At 35.9% G+C, this 25,151-nt stretch overlaps 1 protein-coding gene across 2 annotated transcripts in view; it reads left to right on the forward strand.

The window, feature by feature from the left end:
• The window catches only part of STXBP5L (syntaxin binding protein 5L), a gene marked incomplete at both ends in the record, with an annotated part of 190,624 nt that overhangs the window by 59,831 nt on the left and 105,642 nt on the right, over positions 1-25,151 (forward strand). For both annotated transcript variants that reach the window (XM_084305075.1, XM_084305076.1), the window contains 2 exons: positions 8,459-8,540; positions 10,492-10,592. In XM_084305075.1, the coding sequence (XP_084161201.1) occupies positions 8,459-8,540; positions 10,492-10,592 (183 nt within the window). The remainder of the gene's footprint in view (positions 1-8,458; positions 8,541-10,491; positions 10,593-25,151) is intronic.

Here is a 25,151-nt window from a genome sequence, read left to right on the forward strand (position 1 = left end):
ATATATGGAACAAATACTGTATTGAATATTAATACCTAAAGGCTGAGAAAACAGAAATTAAAAATGGCTGAATTAAAGCTACCTGTCTGGTTTCTGATGTAAGAGAGAGTATGTTAGGCTACCATCTGCACCCATTGTATATAGATGGCCAATGAATGGTATATTTTATATAGCCCTTATAAAAGGCAGTAAATCAAACAAAATGTTTAATTATCATTTTTCGTTTATTTATATCTCTGTATCTCTATATGGTGTTCAGCAGGTTCATTAAAATGATCTGCTGTGATTAGGATGTTCCAAAATATACAGCCTTCTCATTTCTAACTCAGTTTAGGTTTCCATAACCTTCAGTGTACATAAGGGCCATGGTGTTATTTTTTCCAGTGCATTCACTCTGTAGCTTTTAACCAGAAGTGGTTGTAAGCAAGATTTACAGATTTCTCTGAAACAAGAGCACTTGTGAATATAATAAATACATCATTCACTCACTTCTACAGATTTCAGTTTTCACTCATTGATGCCTTTCTTCTTGTTTTTATTTGCATTAATGAGCTTGCTGAAGTTTGTAATTACCTGAAAAAGAGGAAGCTCCCTGTAAATCCAAACTCTTAATGTAATTTGTTACTACCACAAGAAGTAAAACCTCAAAACACAGAGCTTTTGGGGTGGCTGCCTAGCAACATGGAGCTGTTAAAGGCTCACAGCTAAATGTCTCCTTTTTGGAGGTATGTTTAGGGCTAGGTCATTTCTGCTTATATATATATATTTATAATTACATTATAATATAATTTATTATAATATTTATTATATATTTATAATTATATTATATTATAATTTATTATATATATATTTATTTATATATATATAAATACACACACACACAACTGGCTTTTATGAAATTATTTATCTACGTGCTATTTGCAGAACATTGGTAGAGTCATTGCTTCTGAATACCTGCTTTTCACAATTTGCTATTTGAGGTTTCAGATTGATTAAATTCAGTCACATGGCAACTGTATTTGTATTCCGTTTCTGGAACAGATGATTCCTAAAGTGACGAAGTTCTTCTGAGATAGTCTTACAAGGAGGTGAAAATATATGGCCCTGTGAGTGTTGATAATGCTTTTGGTATCTGCAGATATTTTCAGAAACAAAATAGCTTCTAAATTCTTAGGAATCGAAAAACCTGTGAATAGAGTTGATACAAATTTGTATTTTACTTGAATAAGTGATCACTTATATTTTCCATATCATTCATCCAGCTGTCCAACTGTAGTATATATAGAGACTTGACATTACATACAATCTATCTTAAAGTGGTTTAACCAGAAGAAGTCAAAGGAGCCAGAAGCAAGTCTTTCAGCCTTTACATATGACTTATATTTAACTGCTCCTGTGATTTACTGTGCTATAATTTGTATCCATGAATGGAGAAATCTATGTCAAGAAAAGTAAACAAGACAAAGGTCTTTTTAGACCAAAAGCTCCTGAGTTTTCGTGCCAAAATGTTTTTTCTGTTTTTATAAAACACACCACATTTAGCATCCCAAGAGAGAAGCTTTTCTTTGCATAGGGGGAAAAAGAAGAGCTCTTTATTTAAGCAACTGGATGAACTCAACACAATGAATTTCAGTGTAAAAAGTGAATACATATATGTTTAAAACACAAACAAAAAAACACTGAGAATTACTCTTTAATGAAGCAGTTTGCAGTGAAACTACAGCAAATAAAGGGTCATGATTTGGGCCATGAGGGCTATGATTTGATTGCATATCATTTTTAAGGAATTCAGTGAGTTCATTTACATGTAGTTTAGAGAACAGGGCTTGGAAGGGAGGGTTCTTATTCTTTGCAAATTAAAGGAGAAGTCTTAAAAACTATAAACAGTATGATTTCCCAGTTTGCTAAGGTAATTAAGAGTTGTCACACAGAGGTATTTTAAAAAACAAAAAAAAAGTATATTGAATTTAAGGAGTTACAAAACACTGTATGCTTTGTATAAAACACATGAAAGAAATTGTATGAAAGAAATTGGTACCAAGATGATGTGTGGCTTTGTTTTCAATACTTTTAAGACAATAACGGAAGTTGTAAAGCATACAGAAAAAAAAAATCTTAAGAACTATTCAAGATCCAACAAAACTATTGTGTGACATGAGAATAAATGAGTTCAGGGGTTTGTATTTGTGTTTGTGCAGAAGGTGGATAAGATACAACTTGGTCATTGTTTCAAAGCATTTATAGCAGGAAACTTCTGCTAGTAGAAAGTTATTTAATTTAGCTCAGAAAAACATAAGAATATCCAAAGGCTTGAAACTGAACCCAAGTGTATTGATTCTATATATAGCATTACATTCTTAATAGTGAGGATAACTAAACACTGGAGCAATACACTTCAGAAATCATGGATTCTGTGCTGTTTGAAATGTTTAAATGAAGATAGAATATCTCATGGAAAGAGAGAAAAACTCAGCTGGAAGCCCATTTGAAGTATAAAACCTAGGATTGTGTCATTTATTTTTACCAGAATTTGCATTATCATTAGTACACAAAGAAATTGTGTAAGTGAGATTTCCAGAGATTCCAAAAAGTAACTGTAAAACTGTAAATATTCCAGAAACTAAACTTATCTATGTCCAGAACTGCAAATGATAGACTTTGATGTTAAGGCAAGATGATATTTTCATAGTTATCTTTTGACAAAATCTTTTATCTTGTTATTTTTTGACAGATACAACTGACTAACCTAACTGGTGGTTTTAGTTGGTTAGAAGCTTGGTGGAATCATTTGACCATTTTATTCTTTAGTTATTTAGTTAAATACATTGGGCCTTTTTAAAATGATAAATCACTCAAATCAGGAGTAGGTCTTCTGCAAGAAAAAGCTGTCCTATATTCAAATAACATGCTAAAGCAATTTTACAGTTGGTTTATGTAATGGAGTATCACCAGCCCACAAGCATCTGCTCTTAGGGTGCTACATGTTCCTACTCAAACATGTACTAGTTAGTGCAAATCAGATGACAGGACTTTCTTCATGCAGCAGTGCTACTTCTGCAGCACCCTACAATTCCTGATGCTTCAGAGGAGGGTCTGTAAAAGGGGGTTGCCCTTTTCTACATGTCTTTAAACAACAGCAACAATAACAAAAGTCTATAATGGCTAATTCAGACCATTGTTTCTGTAATTATAAGCCCTTACTTTTGTGTTTGTTTCTGTACATAGATTGCTTTTATTCATGGAAGAAGTTCATTAATTAGTCAAAAAATGTTGGAGTTGCTTATTGACATAGATTGATGTCATTTTTTCTACTGACAAATTTTGGCTTTGGAAAAGGTGATATAAGTAATATATCAGTTTTTACTTATTATTGTGTATTTTTTGTTAGTTTTCATGCCTTGGTGTGAGGTCCTTTGTCTTCAGCTCCTCTCCCTTGCAAGGAGAAACAAATCGGACTACAATCCTTATTATTTCAAAAAGATTTAACATGGAAACACTTGGATCTGACACTACTAGAGAATCACCCCATCTGAATGAAAAAAAACCATGTCCTACCTCTGGATGTTCAGGGCCTAAGAAATTAAATATGTTCTGCAGGTAACCCTAGTCTCAACTCCAGGGGTCAGTTCTAAATATCTACACTTTTGATTCTCAGTGAACATGCAAGAGTTTCAAATCTTCACATTGTGTTAGTACTAACTCTTTGAGAAGAGTGAGAGACACCAGATCTATATGTATCAAATACTAAAAATGTCATAGAATAAGAAAGTTGTGGGATGCTGACAGGATGTTCAGTCATAGGTCATGCTTATGAGAAGCTTTGCCCATTGGTACCTCTCATATGTTTGTAATCATCTACTCTGACAGGTGTTTGAGATACAGTGAGTACGGATATGACATTAGAATATCATATAAATATTAATTAACTGGTCATTATATAAGTGATCAAAAGGATTTGTAAGTAGAGTTTGTATCAGGTTGTAATACTGAGAAATGGAAAATTTCTTTAACTTGTGATGGGATGTTGAAAGTGTTGAGAGTGCATTAATAAGGTGCTATGCAAGACTGCATGAAGCTGGATTTGAGTATTTAAAATAAGGCATCCAAATAACTGACTTTTTTTGTTGGTGGTGGCAAAACAATGATAAGATTGGGAATAACTATCCTTTTCTGGGGTAGTAGTCAAAAAAATTAGAGGCTATGAGAATCTGTGTTTTTTTTTTTTTTTTTTATTATTATTTTATTATTTGGGGACATTTTCATACTTTTTTTTTCAGACTTATGCTCTTCTGACCACTGAGAAAAAATGTTTTTTCTGACTCTTCAGATTCTCTTACTTGCAATGCAACAAGAGAAACCTGAAGCAATGTAAACAGTGTAGTTCGGGGGAGATCATGTGATGCTTCTAACATGTACAGTATGGTGAAATATTTTCTGAAAAGCTGTTGCATACATGTGAATACAGAGCAAAATACCCTATTTCACACATACAGATCTTAAAACCAGAATTAAATGTTGTTATTACTGTCACACTTGATCCATGTAATTCTAATAGTACTTGTTTCATTCTGGATCCCAACAGACATCCAAAAGTTTTCATCTTTTTTTCCCTTTTATGTATAAATTAGTATAAAATATGATAATCTGGCAAGTCTGTGAAGGCCCCTGGAAGATCCAACATACTGATAAGAGAGAAAAGAAAGTGACTTTATATCAGAATGACTACTCATTTATTTGAATTAGTCCTTCCTTCAAAAATACTCAGAAATGTTCCACTCTCCCTGTTAGCAAAATCCTTATTTAATAATAAGGCAAAAGTAAACGAAAAAAATCAGTCCAAAGTCTGCTGTATGTCCTGATAGAGAATACTGGTATGAAAAGATTTGATGAGGTAAGGTTTTACTCCTCCATGCTTGGCAGCAAAGCTCAAAATTTGCAGAAGATGGGATAAAGTGCCAAGAACAAGTGCCAAGTCATAATATCTCTTAAGCTCCTTCTTCTGGAAGGACCTCAGCACAGCTCCCAGAATGTTTGAAAACCACCATCAGTCAGTGATAATGCTGCTGCTATTTCAGCATCAGTCCTTACTTCAGGGCAATTGGCCAGACTGAAGCAGACGGCATAATTTCTCTCTCATTTTAGTAATTTGTGAAGTATTTCAGGGTGAACACTTAAGCAAATAAATGCAAATTATTGGAGAATGCTTTGTTTGTTTGGAATACACTGAGTGAAATCATCTACTTTGTTAGGACACTTCCCAGAAAACTGATTTAGCATGATACTGATGCTGAAGGGTGATAGCTGCTTTGTCAGGGCAATACTAGCATGATTTTCATTAAGGACAATCATTAACTAGTGCCATGGATCTATGTTGCATATAATGCTTAAGTTAAATCATAGAAACATAGAATGATTTGGGTTGGAATGGACCTTGAAAATCATCTAGTTCCAACCCCCAATGAATGAAAGTCTCCAGTTGGTTTGAAATCCCCAGTGGAGTTGCTTGTTCTGTTGGTTGGTTTATTGGTTTGTCGTTTGGTTTGTTTTGGCACTAGTATTGCTTCCTTTTGCCATACAACAAACAGTAGGGAACAATGTAAAAAATGAGTGCCACAGAGAATTCATTCAAAATGGACCAAGGGATTATTGTAAACCTTCAGAATGTATCATATACTACCATATAGCCTTATTGGCCATTTTAAGTAGTTTTTCTTAAATGGTGAAGAGTTTCACATTCTTTTATCAGTTTGGTAACACTGTAATCTAAAACTACCCTCTCTTAGTTTACAGCCGTCATCCCTTGTCCTATAATTCCATTCCTTGACAAAGATTCCCTCCCTAGCTTTTCTGTAGGTCTCCTTTAGGTAGTGGAAGGCCGCTATAAGGTCTCCCTGGAGCCTTCCCCAGGCTGAACAACCCCAGCTCTCTCAGCCTGTCTTCATAGAAGAGGTCCTCCAGCCCTCTGATCATCCTCGGTACCCTCCCCTAGACTCACTCTAACAGGCCCATGTCCTTCTTGTGCTGTGGGGCCCCAGACCTGGATGCAGTACTCCAACTGGGGCCTCATGAGGTTAGAACAGAGGGGGACAATCACCTCCCTCCACCTACTGGCCACTCTGTTGATACAGCCCAGGATGCAGTTGGCCTTCTGGGCTACAAGCATGCTCACATTGAGCTTTTCATCCACCAGAACCCTCAAGTCTTTCTCTGCAGGGCTGTTCTCAATGAGTTCTTCACCCAGTCTGTACTCATGTCAGGGATTGCTCCGACTCAGGTGCAGCACTTTGGACTTGGACTTGTTGAACCTCATTAGGTTCACATGGGCCCATTCTCAAGCTTGTCCAGGTCCCTTTGGATGGCATCCCTTCTATTAACTGCACCCCTCAGCTTGGTTTCATCAGTAAACTTTCTGAGGATGCACTCCAACCTGCTGTCTATGTCATTGATAAAGATATTCAACAGTACTGGTCCCAAGACAGACTCCTGAGGGACACCACTTGTCACCAGCCTCCACCTGGACACAGAGCCATTGACCACCACTCACTGGATGTGGCCTTCAAGCCAATTCCTTGTCCACTGAATGGTCCACCTTTCAAATCCATCTCTCTTCCTTTGTCAACTGACGCAGTCACTCCATCTCAGAAGGCCACCAGACCAACCAGTCACAATTTGCCCTTGGTGAAGCTGTGCTGGCTTTCTTGGATCACCTCCTTGTCCTGCATGTGCCTTGCCATCGCAGAAGGATCTGTTCCTTGATCTTCCCGGGCACAGAGGTAAGGCTCACTGGTCTGCAGTTCCCCGGGTCCTCCTTTCTACCCTTTTTAAAATCAGGAGCGATGTTTCCCTTTTTCCAGTCACCAGGGACTTCACCTGACTGCCTGGACTTTGCAAATGTGATGGAGAGAGGCTTCGTAACTCCATCAGCCAGTTCCCTCAGGACCCTGGGATGCCTGTCATCAGGCCCCATGGACTTGTACACGTTTTATTTTCATCAGGTGGTCTCGAACCCGCTCTTTGTTTACAGCGGGAGGGACTTTGCTCCCCCAGCCCTCATCTACAGGATCAGGGACTCGAGAGACGTGGGCAGCCTGACTGGCAGTGAAGGCTGAGGCAAAGAACTTGTTGAGTACCTCAGCCTTCTCCATGTCTGTTGTTACCAGTTCTCCCTTCTTGTCCATCAGAGGGAGCACACTCTCCTTGGCCTTTCTCTTCTGGCCAACGTACCTGTAGAATCCCTTCTTGTTATTCTTTGCATTCCTTGCCAAGCTCAGTTCCATCTGTGCCTTGGCTTTCCTGATCCCATCCCTGCACATCCAGACAGCATCCCTGTGCTCTTCCCAGGCCAGTTGTCCCTGCTTCCACTGCCTGTGCATTTTCTTCATGCACCTCAGTTTGACCTTGCTCAGCTTTCCTGCTTTTCTGCCCTCCCTGCTTGCTTTCTTACACAAGGGGATGGAGAGTTCTTGTGCTCCAAGGAAAACATCCAAAAGAGTTGCCAGCTCTGTTCAGCTCCTCTGTCCCTAAGAACAGTGTTTGAAGGGATCTTGTCCACTAGATCTTCAAATATGGAGGTGTTTCACCTGTTTCACTCAGCAATGTTGTTAATAATATCATATTTCATATTCCTCTCTCCTTTTGTTTTACTTATTGTTTTTGGTAATTTTCTAGATCATTAGTTTCACATTAAACTCTCTGACTCAGATGAGGAAGGCCATTATCTAAGTTAGGGAGACTGAAATTCAGTGTGCAGGGAGAAAGATCCAAAGAGAACAGGGAACAGGTAGAAATCTACATTTGTGATATATCTGGACAATCGGATGTTTCTACAAAGCAGTGCATCAATGTTAATTCTGAGTGAACTAGGTGGATTGCCACTGGGGTTTTATTCAGGCTAAGAAATGGTCTTGGTAATGTAGTTCAGAGCTAGACCTAGGTACCTCTGTGTGGCACTGCATCGTACCGTGTTGATGAGACAGAGAGCAATAGTTTCGTGTGAGCTTTTATGTAAGCATGAAATGACTCACTCTAAAAAGCATTTTCTCATATTATAAAAGAAAGCCTGCTATAGAACTGTACATCCTTAGTCCTAAATCATTAATTTTGTAATGTTTTCGTAAGTACAAAAATCTGATACATTCGTGTGTTTTATGAATGAATAATAAGTAAAGAGAAACTTAAGAGGTATCCTGCTGATTTTTTTGTGTTAATTCATGCATTTTATTTCACAGGGAAAAAAAGCAGGCAAGTACAAATCACTCACAGTTGCACATGTTTCAGGCTGATGGTGTTGATACTTTAATTAGAACAGTGGGAAGTCAGCATGAATTCTTTCGTTTTACAGAAAGCAAGAAGAATTGAGGTTAATTAAAGGTTAATTAGAGATTAATTGATCGTTATTTTTTTTTCCCTCTTCTGGTGATGACAGAAATGTTAGAATCCTTGACTTTAATGGCAACAGATTGGGCAGGCCTGGTGTTGATTGCTACTGCCAACATGAAAGTGGTGCTGCAGTTTTGCAGCTCCAGTTCTTAATCAATGAGGTAAGTATACATTTACTTGGATTCTTTTGCAAACGTTTAGTTCAATAAGGCAATTGGTGTATTATAATTGAGTGATACAACTTTTCTCATTGACAACTCTTGCCAACAAGTAAGTGGCATACATCCAGAGGACATTCATCGTACAGATTTTTAGAAGACTATTTATGGGACCGCGTGCTGGGAAAAGTATAACGTTAATATACATCAATATAAAGTACTGAGCAAAAGCTAGTCAATACTTGAATGTGTGCAGGTAGATGTAAAACCCTTTCAATTACTGAATATGCTGCATGGTTCTGTTGCAAATAGAAGTTAATGAATGAGTTACATTTTTTTGTGGAAAGATATTGATGGTGATTGGCTAAAAGCTCAATAGCTGCAAATACACTACTATTTGCAGCAAAGATGAGCAATTGCAAAGATTATCAAATCAAGTTCAGATGACATACAGAAACAGTGAGAGATTATAGCTTGCTGTGTGCAGAATGTCTCTGGAGAAGACAATAGGCAAGAAAACTTTATGGAGCATCTAAATCTGCTCAGCTGATTTTTTTCAGAAACTCGTAACTCTGCTAAACTATGAGCTAGTATTAGTTCAGTTTTCATACATTTTCTTCCCTGCTGTAAGAAAATGCTTTTGACAGTTTCACATCCTTTTTCTACATCTTGAGGTATCAGAGCTTCTCAATTAGAGTTTCATTTATTTTTTTTCTGAACTTGTTTGGAAAAAATGCCTGAACTGCTGAAACTCAGGAATGAGGACCAAATAAATTATTTAGAGGAAGGTAAAAACAGAGAAACCAGAATCAGCTGGTCATTCATAACTAGTAAAAGCCCTAATATACAGGGTTAATTGACTTCTGTGGTGGAGATTCTGTCTCTGAGGTTGGTCCAAATTCTTTGGGAAATGAGAATTAAAGCATAGATTATGTTGTATTAGAGAAGTTTTACCTTCATAAATTGCATTTGCATACATCAGCATTGAAAAGAAGAGTTTTTGGGAATCAAAGGGAAATTTGAAATGCAAGAAGAGAACTTTATCTCCATCAGACCATCATAGTTGTTACAAACTGATCTTTCATTTACCTCGTCAGCCTTCCCCAGGATAAAGTATTGTCTTCCATTTCAGCAGTATCTAGTTCCTCTGTGCCATAGGAGCATGTAGGGACTGATCCTTGTACCAGACCTAAATTGAGGTGTAAGTTTAGTAAACCACTGCAGCAGCAGTAAAGAGCTTCCTCAGCCGTCCATTTTCACATGGCATCACTGTTCCATGATAAGGAGAAAGATAGAAGGAAGGAGAAAAAAGCAGTTTATTTCCAGCTGTCCCAACAGATGGAAGTCAGACATTGGATGACATCCGTTTCTTTGGGAACAGAAGCAGAAACAGACTTGAGAATATTTCTAATCCATGACAAAGAAACCATCCTTTTGTCTACATCTCTTAGTTCTTCCTTAGTCCTCTCCCCTGCTATCTGTTTCTACTTTTTTATCTGCATCTTTTCACAGTTCCAGTTTTGAGTTTCATGTTGACTTGATGTTACTACTAAACTGTACTTGTCACTGGCAGTTGTTTGTGTGTCCACTAAACTCTTTTTCCTGTAGTTATAACCTTCATACTTAACTTTTCAAGTAAATGCTGGCTGTCCTTTTCTTTAATCTCTATGTTTGTGTGGGAATACAGGAGAGTTCTTGTGTACAACTTTGGTTTTGCATTTTAAATTGATGGAGTTTTAATTTAACTTTGGCTGATCTTGTAATAATTGAAGTTTTTGCAATTACCAAATTTATTCCAATCAAGTATTATTTATGGTGGAATATATTTTTCTAGAAGAAAGCAACCATTTCTTATAAACTGTAGAGTTTCCTACAGATAGATCCTTGACAGTGAGGATGACTTAAGAATCCATGGAAATGTGACATGTTGTGCCATATTTTGTGTCTGCTCTAGGGTGCTTTGGTCAGTGCAAGTGCAGATGATACGCTTCATTTGTGGAATCTCAGACAGAAACGACCAGCTATCCTACATTCTCTGAAATTTAACAGAGAACGGTAAGACTATATAATGCAAAATAAACATTTCATTAAAAAAAAAAAGAACAACAAAACACTATTTCTGACATTTCTGATAATACATGTTTGTTAGTTTGTGTTTCTAAAGGAGTATATAATTGTGTCTTGATTTTTTTTCTTCTGTTTGAATCTTTTTTTCACGGAACAAAAATTTTACTTTTTCGTCAGCCTTCCCAGAACTAGAAAAAATAGTAGTGGCTTTTTGTCACAGTGTTTTTCATTTAACCTTCTATTTGCATGAACAGTGGTGTAGTTGTGGTTTTAAAGACTAGACACAGGCACTTCACCTTTAGGCTGATCTGTTGCTTGGCACTAGCCAGAGGACCTCAACTGGCTGTATCAGAGAAACAGTTCTTCTCTCTACCTTAAAAGAATTTTATTCTTGTAAAATACTGGAAATTAAGCAGAAATAAATTGTGAATTTATGAAACTATGTAAATGTCAGATGAATCAGATTCTGCTTTTCTAAATTTTACTTTATCAGTACCAAATTATAAAAACCCTGCTGAAAATAGATTAAATGAGTGGTTGTTATTTTCAAACAAAGTCAGAAGCTGAGCACTTTAATCTGTATTTAGTCATTCAAGTAAAGCCTGCTACAATATCATGGAGGCTGAATGCTACATTTGAATTAATGTTACAAAAAAAAGTTTTGTGTCTCTGTTACAAAATTAAGTCAGTAGCCAGAAGAATAAGGTTCAGTGCATAAATGCAGCAGTTATTTTTTGTGGGTTATTCTGTACTTCATCTTCGGGATTTTATTTTTTTTTTTGTTTGAATATGTAGCTATAATGCATAGTATGGTTCTGACAGTGACATTGTAGCTCTCTTATTCTATATGTTCAGCGTTTCTTGAGGCGCAGCAGCTTTTTTAGATATTTATGTATTTACTTGTGAAGTGGTGAAAGATATCAGTACATCGTGGCTATGAAGTAATAGGTTTTGCTGCAGCAAATCTAAAAATTGTTATGGAAGTAGACTTTTCCTTTGTTTATTATTCAAATACATATAGTGTTTGCACTTAAATGTCATTAAATTGCAGATTTTGTTGTGGGAAGTATTACATAAAAGAAAATATACATCCAGATTTCAAAGAGTTTATAATCTACAGGAGAAGCATATCAAGTGGTTTGGATCTGGGTGAGGGAGGATAACAGAAATTATATGTACCTTTGCTACCTGCTTCTGGACAGTAAGCCATCGTCTTATATACAATGAAATATTTGAATCTTGGTATTCTTACCATGTGCATAAATAATCCACAATTTGTTTTTGATAAATATACATTTTTATATTCAAGTCTATCATTGTCTGGTTCTTCCATTCAGCAACCTTCCATCCAAACTAAAGAATCAGTACTTAGAAGAATTCATTGTCTGTTCACCTGTTTGCCTGTCATTACTCTTCAGAGAGACTAGCATAGTATATTGGTCAGAATTTCTTGATAAAATAAGCACACACATTTGGGCTGTGCTAAGAACAAAACCTTTGTCATTACATTTAGCTAATCTTTATTTTGTTTCTGACAACCTAAAACACTGGACAAAATATTTGGACGCAATTTATTTGGAATACTGAAAAACTTCATATAAAACCAAATTTTGTGGAATGGCATTTTTGAACTGAGGTTAAAAAGGATCTGGGGATATATCTATTTGTAACAAATGCATAGCTTGCTTTATTTCCTTTTATTAAAGTCCAGTCAGTTGTGAGTGGGGAAAAATAAAACACACTATTAAGTTATTTTATGCATATTTTAAGTAACTGGTACAATCGCAGCCATTTAAATAATTTTTATTAGTACATCAAAGCTATGAGGCAAGTATCCTGTTATACTGATATGGAACAGTGTCACATAAATAAGTCCAGTTTTAAATCTAAAAAGAGTTCTCAATTTCTTTCAATGAAGAAATTACTCTGTAGGCAGTTCTTTTCTTCTGAGGGTTCTGTTATACTTCCATAAGTTTTTAGTTTTCTGTGTTCAAACACTTGACTCCAGGATGAAACTTCTTCAGTTTTATTATATTTTCTTTTAACATACGTGTCAATTAATTTTAATTAATTTTAATTAATTGATTTTTATCTAACTTGATTTTTCAAATTTCTAAGCTTGATTACACATTTGGTAAGTTAAATTCAACATAAGCCTCTGAGCAAGCATCAAAAAAAGTTATGTTAAAATGCTTATTTACCCTCTCATTGGAACATTTCTCTGTATATATACCTTATGGAGTTAAGTCTAAAAGAGAGCTTCCATGTTGTTGTTTTTGGTTTTTCTTTCTGAATATATTTTTTGGGTTAGAGCACAGAAGATATGAATTGTGTGATGCTCAGAGAAATATCAAATTATGGTTGTGTTAGCTATAAGAAATTTGTGGCAAAATGGATGTAAGGGGAATTTGGGAGGCTGACGAAGCAGGAAGATCAAAATTGATTTTCTTCAGGAAACTCAAAGGTCTGTCTTCAAAAATTAATGTCTTCTTAACAGTTGGAGCATTCAATTTTTTTTCATCTTCTCTTGCAGAGAAGGCTAAAGGGGAGCAAGATTTATACAAAAGAGAGAAAAATTCTTTATTTTGTCTTGTTTTAAGTTAGTAACCTAATGGATGAGTTGATTTTCATGTGTTTTTTGTTTTTTTTTCTTTTGTTTTGTTTTTTGAAGAGGGAAGAAATGTTAGTTGGCAAATAACAGGTTTTAAAATACTGATGCGTATTTTCAGAAAACAGTACGATATCAAAAAAAAGGCCATACAGGGAAGTTTTAGACAGTCAAAAGGTAGTTCTTGCTGGAACTAATCACTTATAATTTCCCAGCTTTGTGTATCTTACCGTGGCTCCAGCATACTTGTCCAGGTGTTTAAATGCATTGGGCCTTGTGATTTCTCACCAGATTCATGGGGCCCTGGAGAGCTTACAGATACGACAGAGTCTGAATAAAGACTATCTATACTTTATAAATGTTTCTGTCAGATCTTGTTCTCCAGTTGTTGACTTCTATGACAAAAGGAAAAAAAAAAATCCACAGTTAGTCCCCTTAATATTCATATAGATAGAAGTTTTGTAAAAGAGTGTTATTTATCTGTGCATGAAATAGTGGAACATAGACATGAGGGGAGGGGATGGCAAAGGAAAGTACTGATATTTGTGTATAGCATAACTCCAAATTATTCTAAAATCCCAGAAATATAAGAAAATCGGGCTTCTGTATATATGGATAATTAGTGAACTTCTTTCTCAGGGCCAAGAAAAACAAGGATATTTAACCCAAAGAAAGAGAATACTTTTTTTTCTTTTCTTTTTTGTTAGTTATCTTTCTTACTATACCAACAAAATAAAAAACAGTTAAATTTGAAATGAGCAAAAATTGTGATGGAGAAAACTGATATATATGTCTTGCTTGGAAATGTAACTTTCTTGGGCCAAGGAACTGACTTTTTCACCCCCTTACTTACACAAGCATGTAACAAATTCCTGGTGATACAGCATGTAATAATTTGGGGATATTGGATATTAAACTGCGTCCTTGAAATAATCCAGGAACTATTAGCTGTAGAGAGATTAGTCACTCAAGTCACAGAATTTAGCATCTATATGAAAATGGTAATGACTAATAAAGTGAGAAAAACTTGCAATGTGCATTATTGATGCATAAAGGTAATGCACTTATTTATATACTATTGTTTAACTTTAGAGAAAAAACATCAGTATGATGTCTCTTCAAATTTTTAACATAAAATAACAGTAAATATCAAGAAAAAAAAAAAAAAAGTAATTTTAGATTTAGACAGCTTTTACAGGACCAAACACAGATTTATTCAGACACAAACACAGTTATTCAGATGTAGTTTACCTGTAAGAATGGAACATGTTGCTGCTTCAAATTTTATAATTTGCATGTTTCTCCACTGAGGAATTATAAAAATGGTAATTTTATGTGTATAGTGTTTTTGTCTCCTGATATGCTGTTTGTTTCAGATTTTTCTTTCTGAACAACTGACACATTTCATGAACTAGTGCTGTATAATGCACTTTTACTTAAAATACTAGTATCTGCTTATGATCAGGAAGATCATTGTATTATCTCAGAATCTTGATTAATTTGACTTAAATTAATTAGGTTTCATGTAGAACCAGTTTATTTTGAGTTTTTAAAACATTTGATGCATGAACTGTACAGCTGTTTAGATTCTGCTAGATGGATGGATGCTACTTTAATCTTTGGCCATTAGTCAGTGTGACTTCTTTTATTGCACCAGTCTTCATATTGCTGAATTGTTTAATTTGTAATTTGCTTCTGTTCACTGACATTTCAGATTGAAGGACAGCGGACAAAAATCTGCTCTTAGTAGTGTTTATGTATATGTGCGACTACTTGAGTCAAATTTCCCCAAGTATATAAGTATATATTCCCTCTCTCCCTTCTCTGAAAGTCAAAAACGTTTGTTCTTTTTTTCAGGTAACATAGAAGTAAAGAGAAAAGACTTATGAAACACAAATACAAATCCTGTTTGCAAATAGATTTGCAGTCAACTGGTTGTCTTTTGTTTACCATGTAGCATTCAGCATTGAAACACTTAATAGTGTATGAATAATACTTCACTTAAAAAATGTCATTTTATAGCCATTAAGTCATAGTTTGTAAACTCTCCCCATTTCTTTTTCTCTCCTCTGAACTGTCGGTAAACTGTTTTGCCATTTGTGAGGGATTTATTATGTGGTATGTTCTTTGTGACAAGCAACCTCCAAGAATATTGTAGGACTGCTCAAATAATTCAGGGATATGTTTATGCAAAATTAACACTATTTACTTATCTCTGATAATTCACTGCTCCTTTGTGAAGTGTCTTTTTGTATCAAGTGTGGAAGGAACACTGAAGAATGAGGCATAATAACAAACTGATATTTTTGTTCTACAGTGTAATCTCCCGGACTTTATAGCATTTGGTACGTTTTTGTCTTGTATCAACATACAACATTGTCATATTAAATTTCTCTTGCTATAGTTGGAATGTAATGCAAAACATTAAGAACCTTTAAGTAAACATAAATATAAGCAATATGTTTCAGTAGTCAGCCCCATACCAAGAAGTATAATGATAAAGCTGTTACTCAAAGACATGCTTGACTATAGCATATGGTTGATAATACGTGATTTGCTGTACTGTGTACAAATAGGAAGCACAAGTAAAGCTTCTTAAACTCTGGAAACACTCCATAAGACTCTTTTCAAAATGCTTGAAGGATAACGTGATGTTGATATTCCTTAGATTAGTCCCTCCTTTTTCTTTTGATATCATAGGAGATGCCAGATTCCTCTTCAGTGGACATTTTAGGCAAAACAAATAATTGCTACTGGAGATAGATAACCATCTAGCTGCTGTAAAGAACATTAGGATTAAGCTAAACTACCAACACCTATAATACACTTTTTTAAAAAACATATAGATCAGAGCAGACTTCAACAAGTATGGTTTTGAATATACAACAGTTTATACACATATTAGTGCAACTGGGGTGGCAGTAGTTGTAGTCTAAAAAATAAAAATTGTGAAATCCAGGTCATATAGGCTTGTGTACATTAGTTTCCCTTATAAGCACGGTTTATCTCCTGTTATTCTGAAGCTGAGCTAGTTGAGTTGTATTGTGATTGACGTGGGGGATAGCCTTCCTGTTTTTCTTATTTTAGCCAGCAATGACTGGCATGTTACAAGTGAGCTGACAGCAGTGTGTCAGTTTATGCACTGACACATTATACTTATACATAAACACAGTGTAGAAGTTTTGTTGGATTTTAAAAATCCATCTCCATGCACTGTGCACTGATGCCATAACAATACCTTAAGTACTCCTCTGTAGGGGAATCAGCAGGTGACAAAGGCTATGTGACTGGCTTTGAGGCTGTGACCTGTAACGCTTTTTTCAGTATTAAGGGTATGCTGGCACAGAGAAAGAGAAGCCTCTTAAGTGGATGACTGAGAGCAACTCTCCATCAGCTTTTACTTGTTAATTATAAGTTGACAATATGCGATATTTTGCAGTATTTGAACAAGGGATTTGCTACTCCACCTGGATCCCTACAAGTCCATGGGTCCGGATGGGATTCATCCCCGGGTGCTGAAAGAGCTGGCGGATGTCATCGCGGAACCTCTTTCAATTATTTTTCGACGATCCTGGGAATTTGGAGAGGTCCCGGTAGACTGGAAGCTGGCAAATGTTGTGCCAATTTTCAAGAAGGGTCAGAAAGAAGACCCTAGCAATTACAGGCCTGTCAGTCTCACGTCAGTGCCTGGTAAAGTCATGGAGAAGTTGGTTCTCGGTCTTATTGAGGCGCACCTGGGGGACAAAGCAGTCATTGGTCCCAGCCAGCATGGGTTTGTGAAGGGTAGGTCCTGCCTAACTAACCTGATTTCCTTTTATGATAAGATCACCCGTATGGTGGACCAAGGGAAACCAGCTGATGTGATTTTTTTGGACTTCAGCAAGGCTTTTGACACGGTTTCCCATAGGATCCTACTGGACAAAATGTCCACCATACAGCTAAATAAAAACATCATACGATGGGTGAGCAATTGGCTAACGGGCAGGGCCCAAAGGGTTATGGTAAATGGGGCTGCGTCAGGCTGGCGGGCGGTCACCAGTGGGGTCCCTCAAGGCTCCATTTCAGGGCCGGTACTTTTCAATATTTTTATAAACGATCTGGATGTAGGAATAGAGGGTATTTTGAGCAAGTTTGCTGATGACACCAAACTTGGAGGAGTTGTGGACTCAAATGAGGGCGTAAAGGCCTTGCAGAGGGATCTGGACAGGTTGGAGAGCTGGGCGATCACCAACCGCATGAAGTTCAATAAGAGCAAGTGCCGGGTCCTGCACGTGGGACGGGGAAACCCTGGCTGCATGTACAGACTGGGCGATGAGACGCTGGAGAGCAGCCTAGAAGAGAGGGATCTGGGGGTCGTGGTAGACAGCAAGTTGAATATGAGCCAGCAATGTGCCCTGGCAGCCAGGAGGGCCAATCGTGTCCTGGGGTGCATCAAGCACGGCATCGCTAGTAGGTCAAGGGAGGTGATTGTCCCGCTCTACTCTGCGCTGGTGCGGCCTCACCTCGAGTACTGTGCAGTTCTGGGCACCACAGTATAAAAAGGACATGAAACTGTTGGAAAGTGTCCAGAGGAGGGCTACGAAGATGGTGAAAGGCCTGGAGGGGAAGACGTACGAGGAACGGCTGAGGTCACTGGGCCTGTTCAGCCTGGAGAAGAGGAGGCTGAGGGGAGACCTCATCACAGTCTACAACTTCCTCGTAAGGGGGTGTCAAGAGGCAGGAGACCTTTTCTCCATTAACACTAGTGACAGGACCCGCGGGAACGGGGTTAAGCTGAGGCAGGGGAAATTTAGGCTGGACGTCAGGAGGGGGTTCTTCACAGAGAGGGTGGTTGCACACTGGAACAGGCTCCCCAGGGAAGTGGTCACTGCACCGAGCCTGTCTGAATTTAAGAAGAGATTGGACTGTGAACTTAGGCACATGGTCTGAACTTTTGGGTAGACCTGTGCGGTGTCAAGAGTTGGACTTGATGATCCTTAAGGGTCCCTTCCAACTCAGGATATTCTATGATTCTATGATTCTAAGGTGATAAAGGGTATTACTGTAATGCTTGGAAGCAAAGATAAAAAATAGAGATCATTTTGGATCAGGTGATTTTCATATGTGTGTTGGTCTATATTCTTACCTGAGAACAGCTATACTGTTGCTGTATTGCAAGATACTCTTGCAGGATTTTGTATCCTGTGTCATTTGCCTCAGCAAAAGGACAGGAAGAGGTTATTGAATTAATACTGGTGATAGGTTGTGCAGTCTCTGTACTACCTGAATTTGTTTACTTTTGCATTAGGGACTTGCAGGTTACTAACCTTAGATTGTGTTTCATCGGCTGTTCAAGGAACTGAATTTCTGTCGTAGCTTTCCAGCTCACAGAAAAGCGCCCCGGTAAATGTTCCATAACTGCAAACTCTGTATTTTCTACATGCTTTCAAATTAGTCAGAGGTCTGTCATCAGGCATGAAAACAGTTAGCTTTAGTGCAGTTACACAGACACGCTATACCACAAAACAAATGCGAATTGCATGATATGATGCAGCATTTAGGCATGTAAAAGAACCACAGAATTCAAATATAAAGCAATATTTCACCATACAACCCTGTCTGCCTTTTTATACTGGGAGACGGTTTGTGGAAAGGATTATAACTTACTCAGAATGATAGGAAAAAAATGAGAAAAGCAAAAGAAGCAATGCTGTTGATTGGCATTCCCTACCATATATTAAAGAAGTTCTTAAAAAAAAATCCCTTAGGCAGGTGTTTTTTTGTTGTTTGGTTGTGTGTTTGTGTTTTTTTTTGTGTGTGTGTGTGTGTCTGTGTGTGTCTTTTGAAATCCATATTGCCAAGTGTGAAAATAACAGAGACCTCAAACATTTAAGATGCATGTTAAATGTTTGTGGCATTATCCAGCATCAGCGTTCATTGCTTTTTAAAGAATAACGCTCAGGGCTTTTAGTAAACAATTAACATTGTCTGCATGTGCTGCTTTGCATGCAATCCTTCAGGAATGGAAGCAACGCAGGATGTATGAAATTGAAACGATCTTTTTCAACACTTCCATATCCTGTGTTCCATCTGTAAGGTAGAAAATCATATTCTTTGAAGTTTAAGGCCTTACCCTTTTCATTTTAAATTGCATTCCATTTCTTCTGGTCAACTTGTGCAGATTGTCCTTATTCTGTAATATTGTGTCCCTGAGACTTCATTAGTATTAGTACCAAGATCAGTTATGAAATTACAAGGTCAGCTGTAAAACTAATTCCCTAGAATCTCTCAAATAGCCAGTAAAATACTTCCTTTTCAACATAATCAAATGGAAAATAGACATTAAAAATAGAATTTGATAGTAGTGCTTTTTATTTATTTTTAAATAGTTGTTTTATTTAAAATGATATGTACTAGGTAGGTCTCCTACCATTTCCTTGTCTATTTTTTTTTTCTTCTTCTAAGGAATGAACATTCTGAAATAGCCTACCTTTTGTAAACCTACCTACCTTATTTTACCATAACTTTTAAAATTTTGTCATTTAGAAACTCAAAACCTTAATTAGTTTTTTCCGTTAAGTATATTTGAGCGATCTCAATTAATAACAACAACATGGTCACAGCAACAGAGAGGACAACATAGCCTAACTTTATTTCTATTGGTTTTCATTTTTTATGCTTGCCTTCCTAGGCGGGATTTGTAGTGCCATCTGTGTTGGTGTTACTGCAGAAAAAGTCCTGCAAGAACTTAAACTGACTAGTTTAAAAGTATTTTTGTTTCTTTATGCTTAAATATGCTCATATTGCACTAGGTTAGACTTTAATCTAAAATGGCATCACCTTTCATTGATCAACTGGCTGTTTACTACAGAAATATGTTAACTGATATCTTCAAGAATAGCTAGACCCTTCAATTACTAGCAATATTTGCTTTCTAATCTGTACATGAAAAAACAAGAACTTCTGATTACAGAACTTCTCACCATATTTTTTCATTCTAGAATATTACAAAGATCTGTGTTTATATCCACATTCAACCTTGAATTTAAGAATCTATGTCCTGTTTCTAATCATGGCTTTAACGGTCTTTCCCCAAAGTAATTTTTAGCGCAATAGGACCCTGCCAGTGTTAATATTTTGAGTTTCCTTCCAGTTAAAAATGTCCTTAGTTTGTTATGCCACAGTGGCTGCTTTTATACCTGTTTGCTAAACAACTTCTCTGAAGGCAAACAGAGCTGTCTAAGATATTTAAGATCTCTTTCAAAACAGCTCAGTATATAATGGTTCTATTAATAAATACTCAGAAAAGCCTCAAAACAGAAAATACAGCTATGATGTTACATTATTTTTATATATAACTTCATATTTGTATATATGTACATAACTTCATTTTTAAAAGCATTAAATTCAGGTCTTAAGGAAAATCATCACAAAATATGATGAATTTGACAAATGTTTTTTTATTTCATGGTTATTAATCAATTGCAAATTAATTCACATATTGATCACATCTGCATTAAAAGCAGATTAACAGATAATAGCTGACATATATGAATTATTCCTAGAGATAACAGCTGTTTCTAATAGCAAAAGGACAAAGAAATGGAAAGATGTTATACAACCAAACACTTCTACTTTCCACTGACTGCTAAAACCATACAACATTGTCTGTACTTCCCCCCAGTCCGTCCCTGGGCTATGCATTTGACATTTATTATTTTAAATAAAGCTTTTTACTTAAAATATTTTGTCAGATAGATGAATGAGTCTCAGGACTGGATCTGAGACCTTACTTTGCTGTGGGAAACATATTCAATGAAGGTTTCTAAACAAAAAGTTTCTCAGCTCTGAAACACCAAAATTATAATTTCAGGCTGTTAGTAGGTTAAATACTGTGGCTATAAATACAGTGTAGTTAAACTGTTTGACAAATGAAATTTACTTATATGAATTCACATAACATTATAAATTTGATGTGTTTGTTTATGCACATATTTGCGTGGGTGTGCATGTCTGCACATGTTCATACCCACACACATGAAATCATCGAGACCCATAGAACCGATGGAGAAAACTGAATAGCACACAATTACCTGATGACATGGCAACAGTACAGGGAGTAGAGGGTCCACCATCCTGACAGACCCTCTCTTCTATTTTTTCTTCTCTTGGGTCACTCTGGATGCATTTCCTTCTAGTAGTTCTATGAGAAGACAGATATTTATTTGAAATTCTGTTCTTTAAAATATCTTTGTGAAATGTTTATTTTTTTTTTGTTACCTGGCCACCCCCAATTGTCTGCTTGAGTAACTTGTATGTTGGCTTCTTTCTTTAGGAAAAAATATATCATCTCTTAGCAGTAGATGTAATGTTACTATATGCTGTAAGACTTTAAGGCATACAGTAAGCAGTGTGCTCGTTATTCCTAATGCCTTGCAAAACCAGATTTGGATAGCAAAAATTAAAATGCTTTTGCATGGCCATACATTGAACAACTGTGTTTTGAGGACTTAGTTATAACAAATGAAAAGTCTACTTTTGTAATATAAAAATACATTATAGCATAATTTCCATATGTGGATCATATATTTAATATCATACATATTCATATTAGACAAAACCAAAAAAAGGTAGCTTTAAAAATTTAAACAAATTCAGACAGAGAATATAGGTCAGTGTGGAACAGTTTTCATTTTGTAGGAATTTTCAGCTTGTTAATATTGTTGTACAGTTACAAGAATTCTGTGTTTGTATGTTTATAAGTTTTCAAATTCATAGTCCTGTTCAAACCTATCCTTTTTGTTAGGTTTGGTTTCCAGTCATATATTAAAGCAGTGAAGAACATGCAGCCACTCTGTTGCAGTCATTCGCTTCTTGGATACTACACCAACCTTTTCCTGCTCAGGCACATGGCAGCTTTAAGCAGAATCCAATGCAATGATTTAGGATGCTTTTCCTTCTGTCACAGTAAACTCTGGGCATTACTCCAGTAAATCAGAAATAGAGCCAGTAATGTCAGTGTTCAGATTATCTCATTAAACAGTACATGAGCAGGAAGAGAAGAGAGACTACAGATTGCAGAAAAACAAGGACCACTAATCACAGAGTCCCTGTCTACTGAAGCATAACAAATGAGAACAGCTGGTCTCCAATAGGCCTACATGATTTTAATTGATGGAAGCTGTTAAGGAAAAAGATTGTGTGTACGCAGTAAAAGTATACGCACATACATGCACACACACAAATGGAAATGTAATTTTTTGTTTTACGTTGAAGTCAATTTCAGTATTTCAGTATCATCCTGATACCAGAAAGTCAATCAAAGTAGCTTGATAGATATTGCTATAAAATAGGTTTTAAGCTCATAGTGAAAATGGTCGATACAAACACAGATTTCTGCATATATAGAAGACAAAATTCAACCTTTCCTCTTTGAGCTGAGTCTCTAATTTTGAGACTATGGAATTAGGAATAAAAAACTACACTTTTAGTTTGTAGTTTGTGTGGGGTAGAAGGATGGGAGAAACTCAACCCTATTTTTGTTTCTTTTTTTTTTCTTTTTTTTTTTTTAATGCAACTGCTACAAAATTAATGAAAGAAATAAATCAGAAACTTTCTCTTTTGGGAACAGTATCCCTGTTTCATCTTTTGTTTTTAGGCTTTCTTTTATTGCTAAGAAGAAATACAGTGGCTATTACCATGGTCTGTATTGTCCATCATTGTCACAATGCTTGGTATTACAACTCAATTTTTATTTAACCTTCAAAGAAATTAGTGGTGGACAACTGAAGTACTATAAATAAGAAATCATGATTTCACAAGACAATAGGCAAGGGAGAAATCATGTATGCTGTCTTTCCCCTGAAGAAAAAAGCAATGATCTAGTCTGTTTGCCAAGTCTGTTTTATTAATTTTTTCACTTCTCTGTTTTTGTAGAAGTTTTCTCATTTTTATTGTCTCAGGGCTGTGAGCTGGCATCAGAAATAAATTGTATGCCAATGAAAATACATTTCTTTCAGCATCTTTTCCTTGCTAAGGAAGCAAGTTCCGATGCTGAAACTGCATATAATTTCCCTGTCTTTTTCCTTGGACTTGGACCAGTTTTCTTCAATGGTCCAAGTCCATTGGTTACACCCTTTCAATCCGTTGCATTGCTGTTCTGTGATACTACAGATCTAGCTGTGAAGAGTATGTCAATGTCATTGTCAATGATCCTGTGCCCATACGTAAGACATCGTAATGAATTTACAGGCAAAAACATAAAAGGGATTTGACAGAAGAGGGTGTCTTTGCTGTGCATTTGTCTAAGGAAGGAAAATAATCTTCTGTCATCCTGAAGATGAAATGAATTATTAGTAGCACAGGCTACAAAAGTTGTCATCCTCTTGCACACTGGGATTTCAAGAATGAGTTTCAAATTACTCTGAAGTTCCAGGAATGCCAGGAGAAATGATGCAGTACTGCTATGGCAGAAGCTGTTGAGTTACCAAGAACGTGAATTTAGATGCCTGTATCGTATATGAAGTTATAGGGCAGCTTTCTTTGTATGTGTTATTGAACAGGACAGGATGTTTGTTTTTCTTCATGAGGTTGTAAGGTTAGTTATAGGAATTAAAACTGATGTTAAAAAAAGGGCCTGTTGCATGCTATATACTTTGAGTGTTCCTGTAAAGGGATCATGATAACCTTGTAAGGTTTTATCTGAATACATAAATGCATTTGTTATTCAGGGAAGATCTCCAAGTTTGCAGATCTAATCTAATAAGATATAATTAATCTAATTTATTTTTGAACATGCATTTTCTGATCTGTCTAGATTCTTCAAAGTTTGAGTTAACTGCTTGTAAATAATGTTAAGCCATTATAAATTCTCATATAGTTGATAAAACGGTGTGTCCTAAATTTGTCCTGAAACAAATATTTATGGAATGCTGTAAAATAATCATTACAGTTGTGATTGAAAACTCATTTCAAGAATGGGACTAACCTTAGGCTTATAGCTATTTCATCTGTCTAGAAGTTTTGAATAGGTGTATACTGCTTTTGAAATAACAGCCTGCTTTCATTTTGTATTTTCTTCAAGGAAAAGAAGAAAAAAGAGGAACCAAATATGCTATTAATAGTGTTCTGCTTTGTTCTCTATTTTTTAGTTTTTAACTTTTTTAAAGGGTTAATAATCAGGCACAGTTTCTGATAATAAGGATGCTTCAGAATGCACCAGTAACATCAAAGAAAAAGAGAAACCAAAATAAAGACAAAAACAGAATGTCTTGAAAAATAAATACTTTTTCAACTTAATTTCTTAAAATTTTACTGTTCTTTTTTTTTTTTTTCTTTAGCTGACTCTTGTATTCCTTTTAGTTATTCTTTTAGATTGTTTAAATATAATATTTCAAGTAAAGATATAAGGAAAAATCCATATATCTTAAACACTTTGAAAGTGGCAATGGACCACTAGCCAGTTGATATGTCTAAGTAATTTGAAAAACAATAGTTGCATACGCTTTTTTTCTCTATCAAAACAAATAAATACGTATAGCATTTATCTGTGCTATTTAAGCCTGGTTTCCTAAAATAAAATTATAGACTGTCACAATGTTTTCTCAACATTTTTTCCAACTATAATTTACAGAAACAATGTGTGTGTATGCACTGATTATATAAAGTGCATTCACAAATAGAATACTTTTTCTCAGGATATATTTGTACTGAAATATTTTAGAGATGAAATTATGATTTGTTGTACCTTAGCATTCAGTACAGAATCTTTCATCATTGAAATAGGTATCTTTTAGCAAGTTGTTCTAGTTCAAGCAATAATTATTTTGGGGAAAACAAACAAACAAACAAAAAAAAACTATGGACAATGTTAAGTAGAAGAGGGAAGCCCCAAAAGTTTATTTCTTACATTACAGCCCACGAATACTTGTAGCTAAAGTGACGTACATGTAAAATAGATG

This window comes from Netta rufina (genome assembly GCF_964035555.1).
Source record: "Netta rufina genome assembly, chromosome: 1".
NCBI lineage: Eukaryota > Metazoa > Chordata > Aves > Anseriformes > Anatidae > Netta > Netta rufina.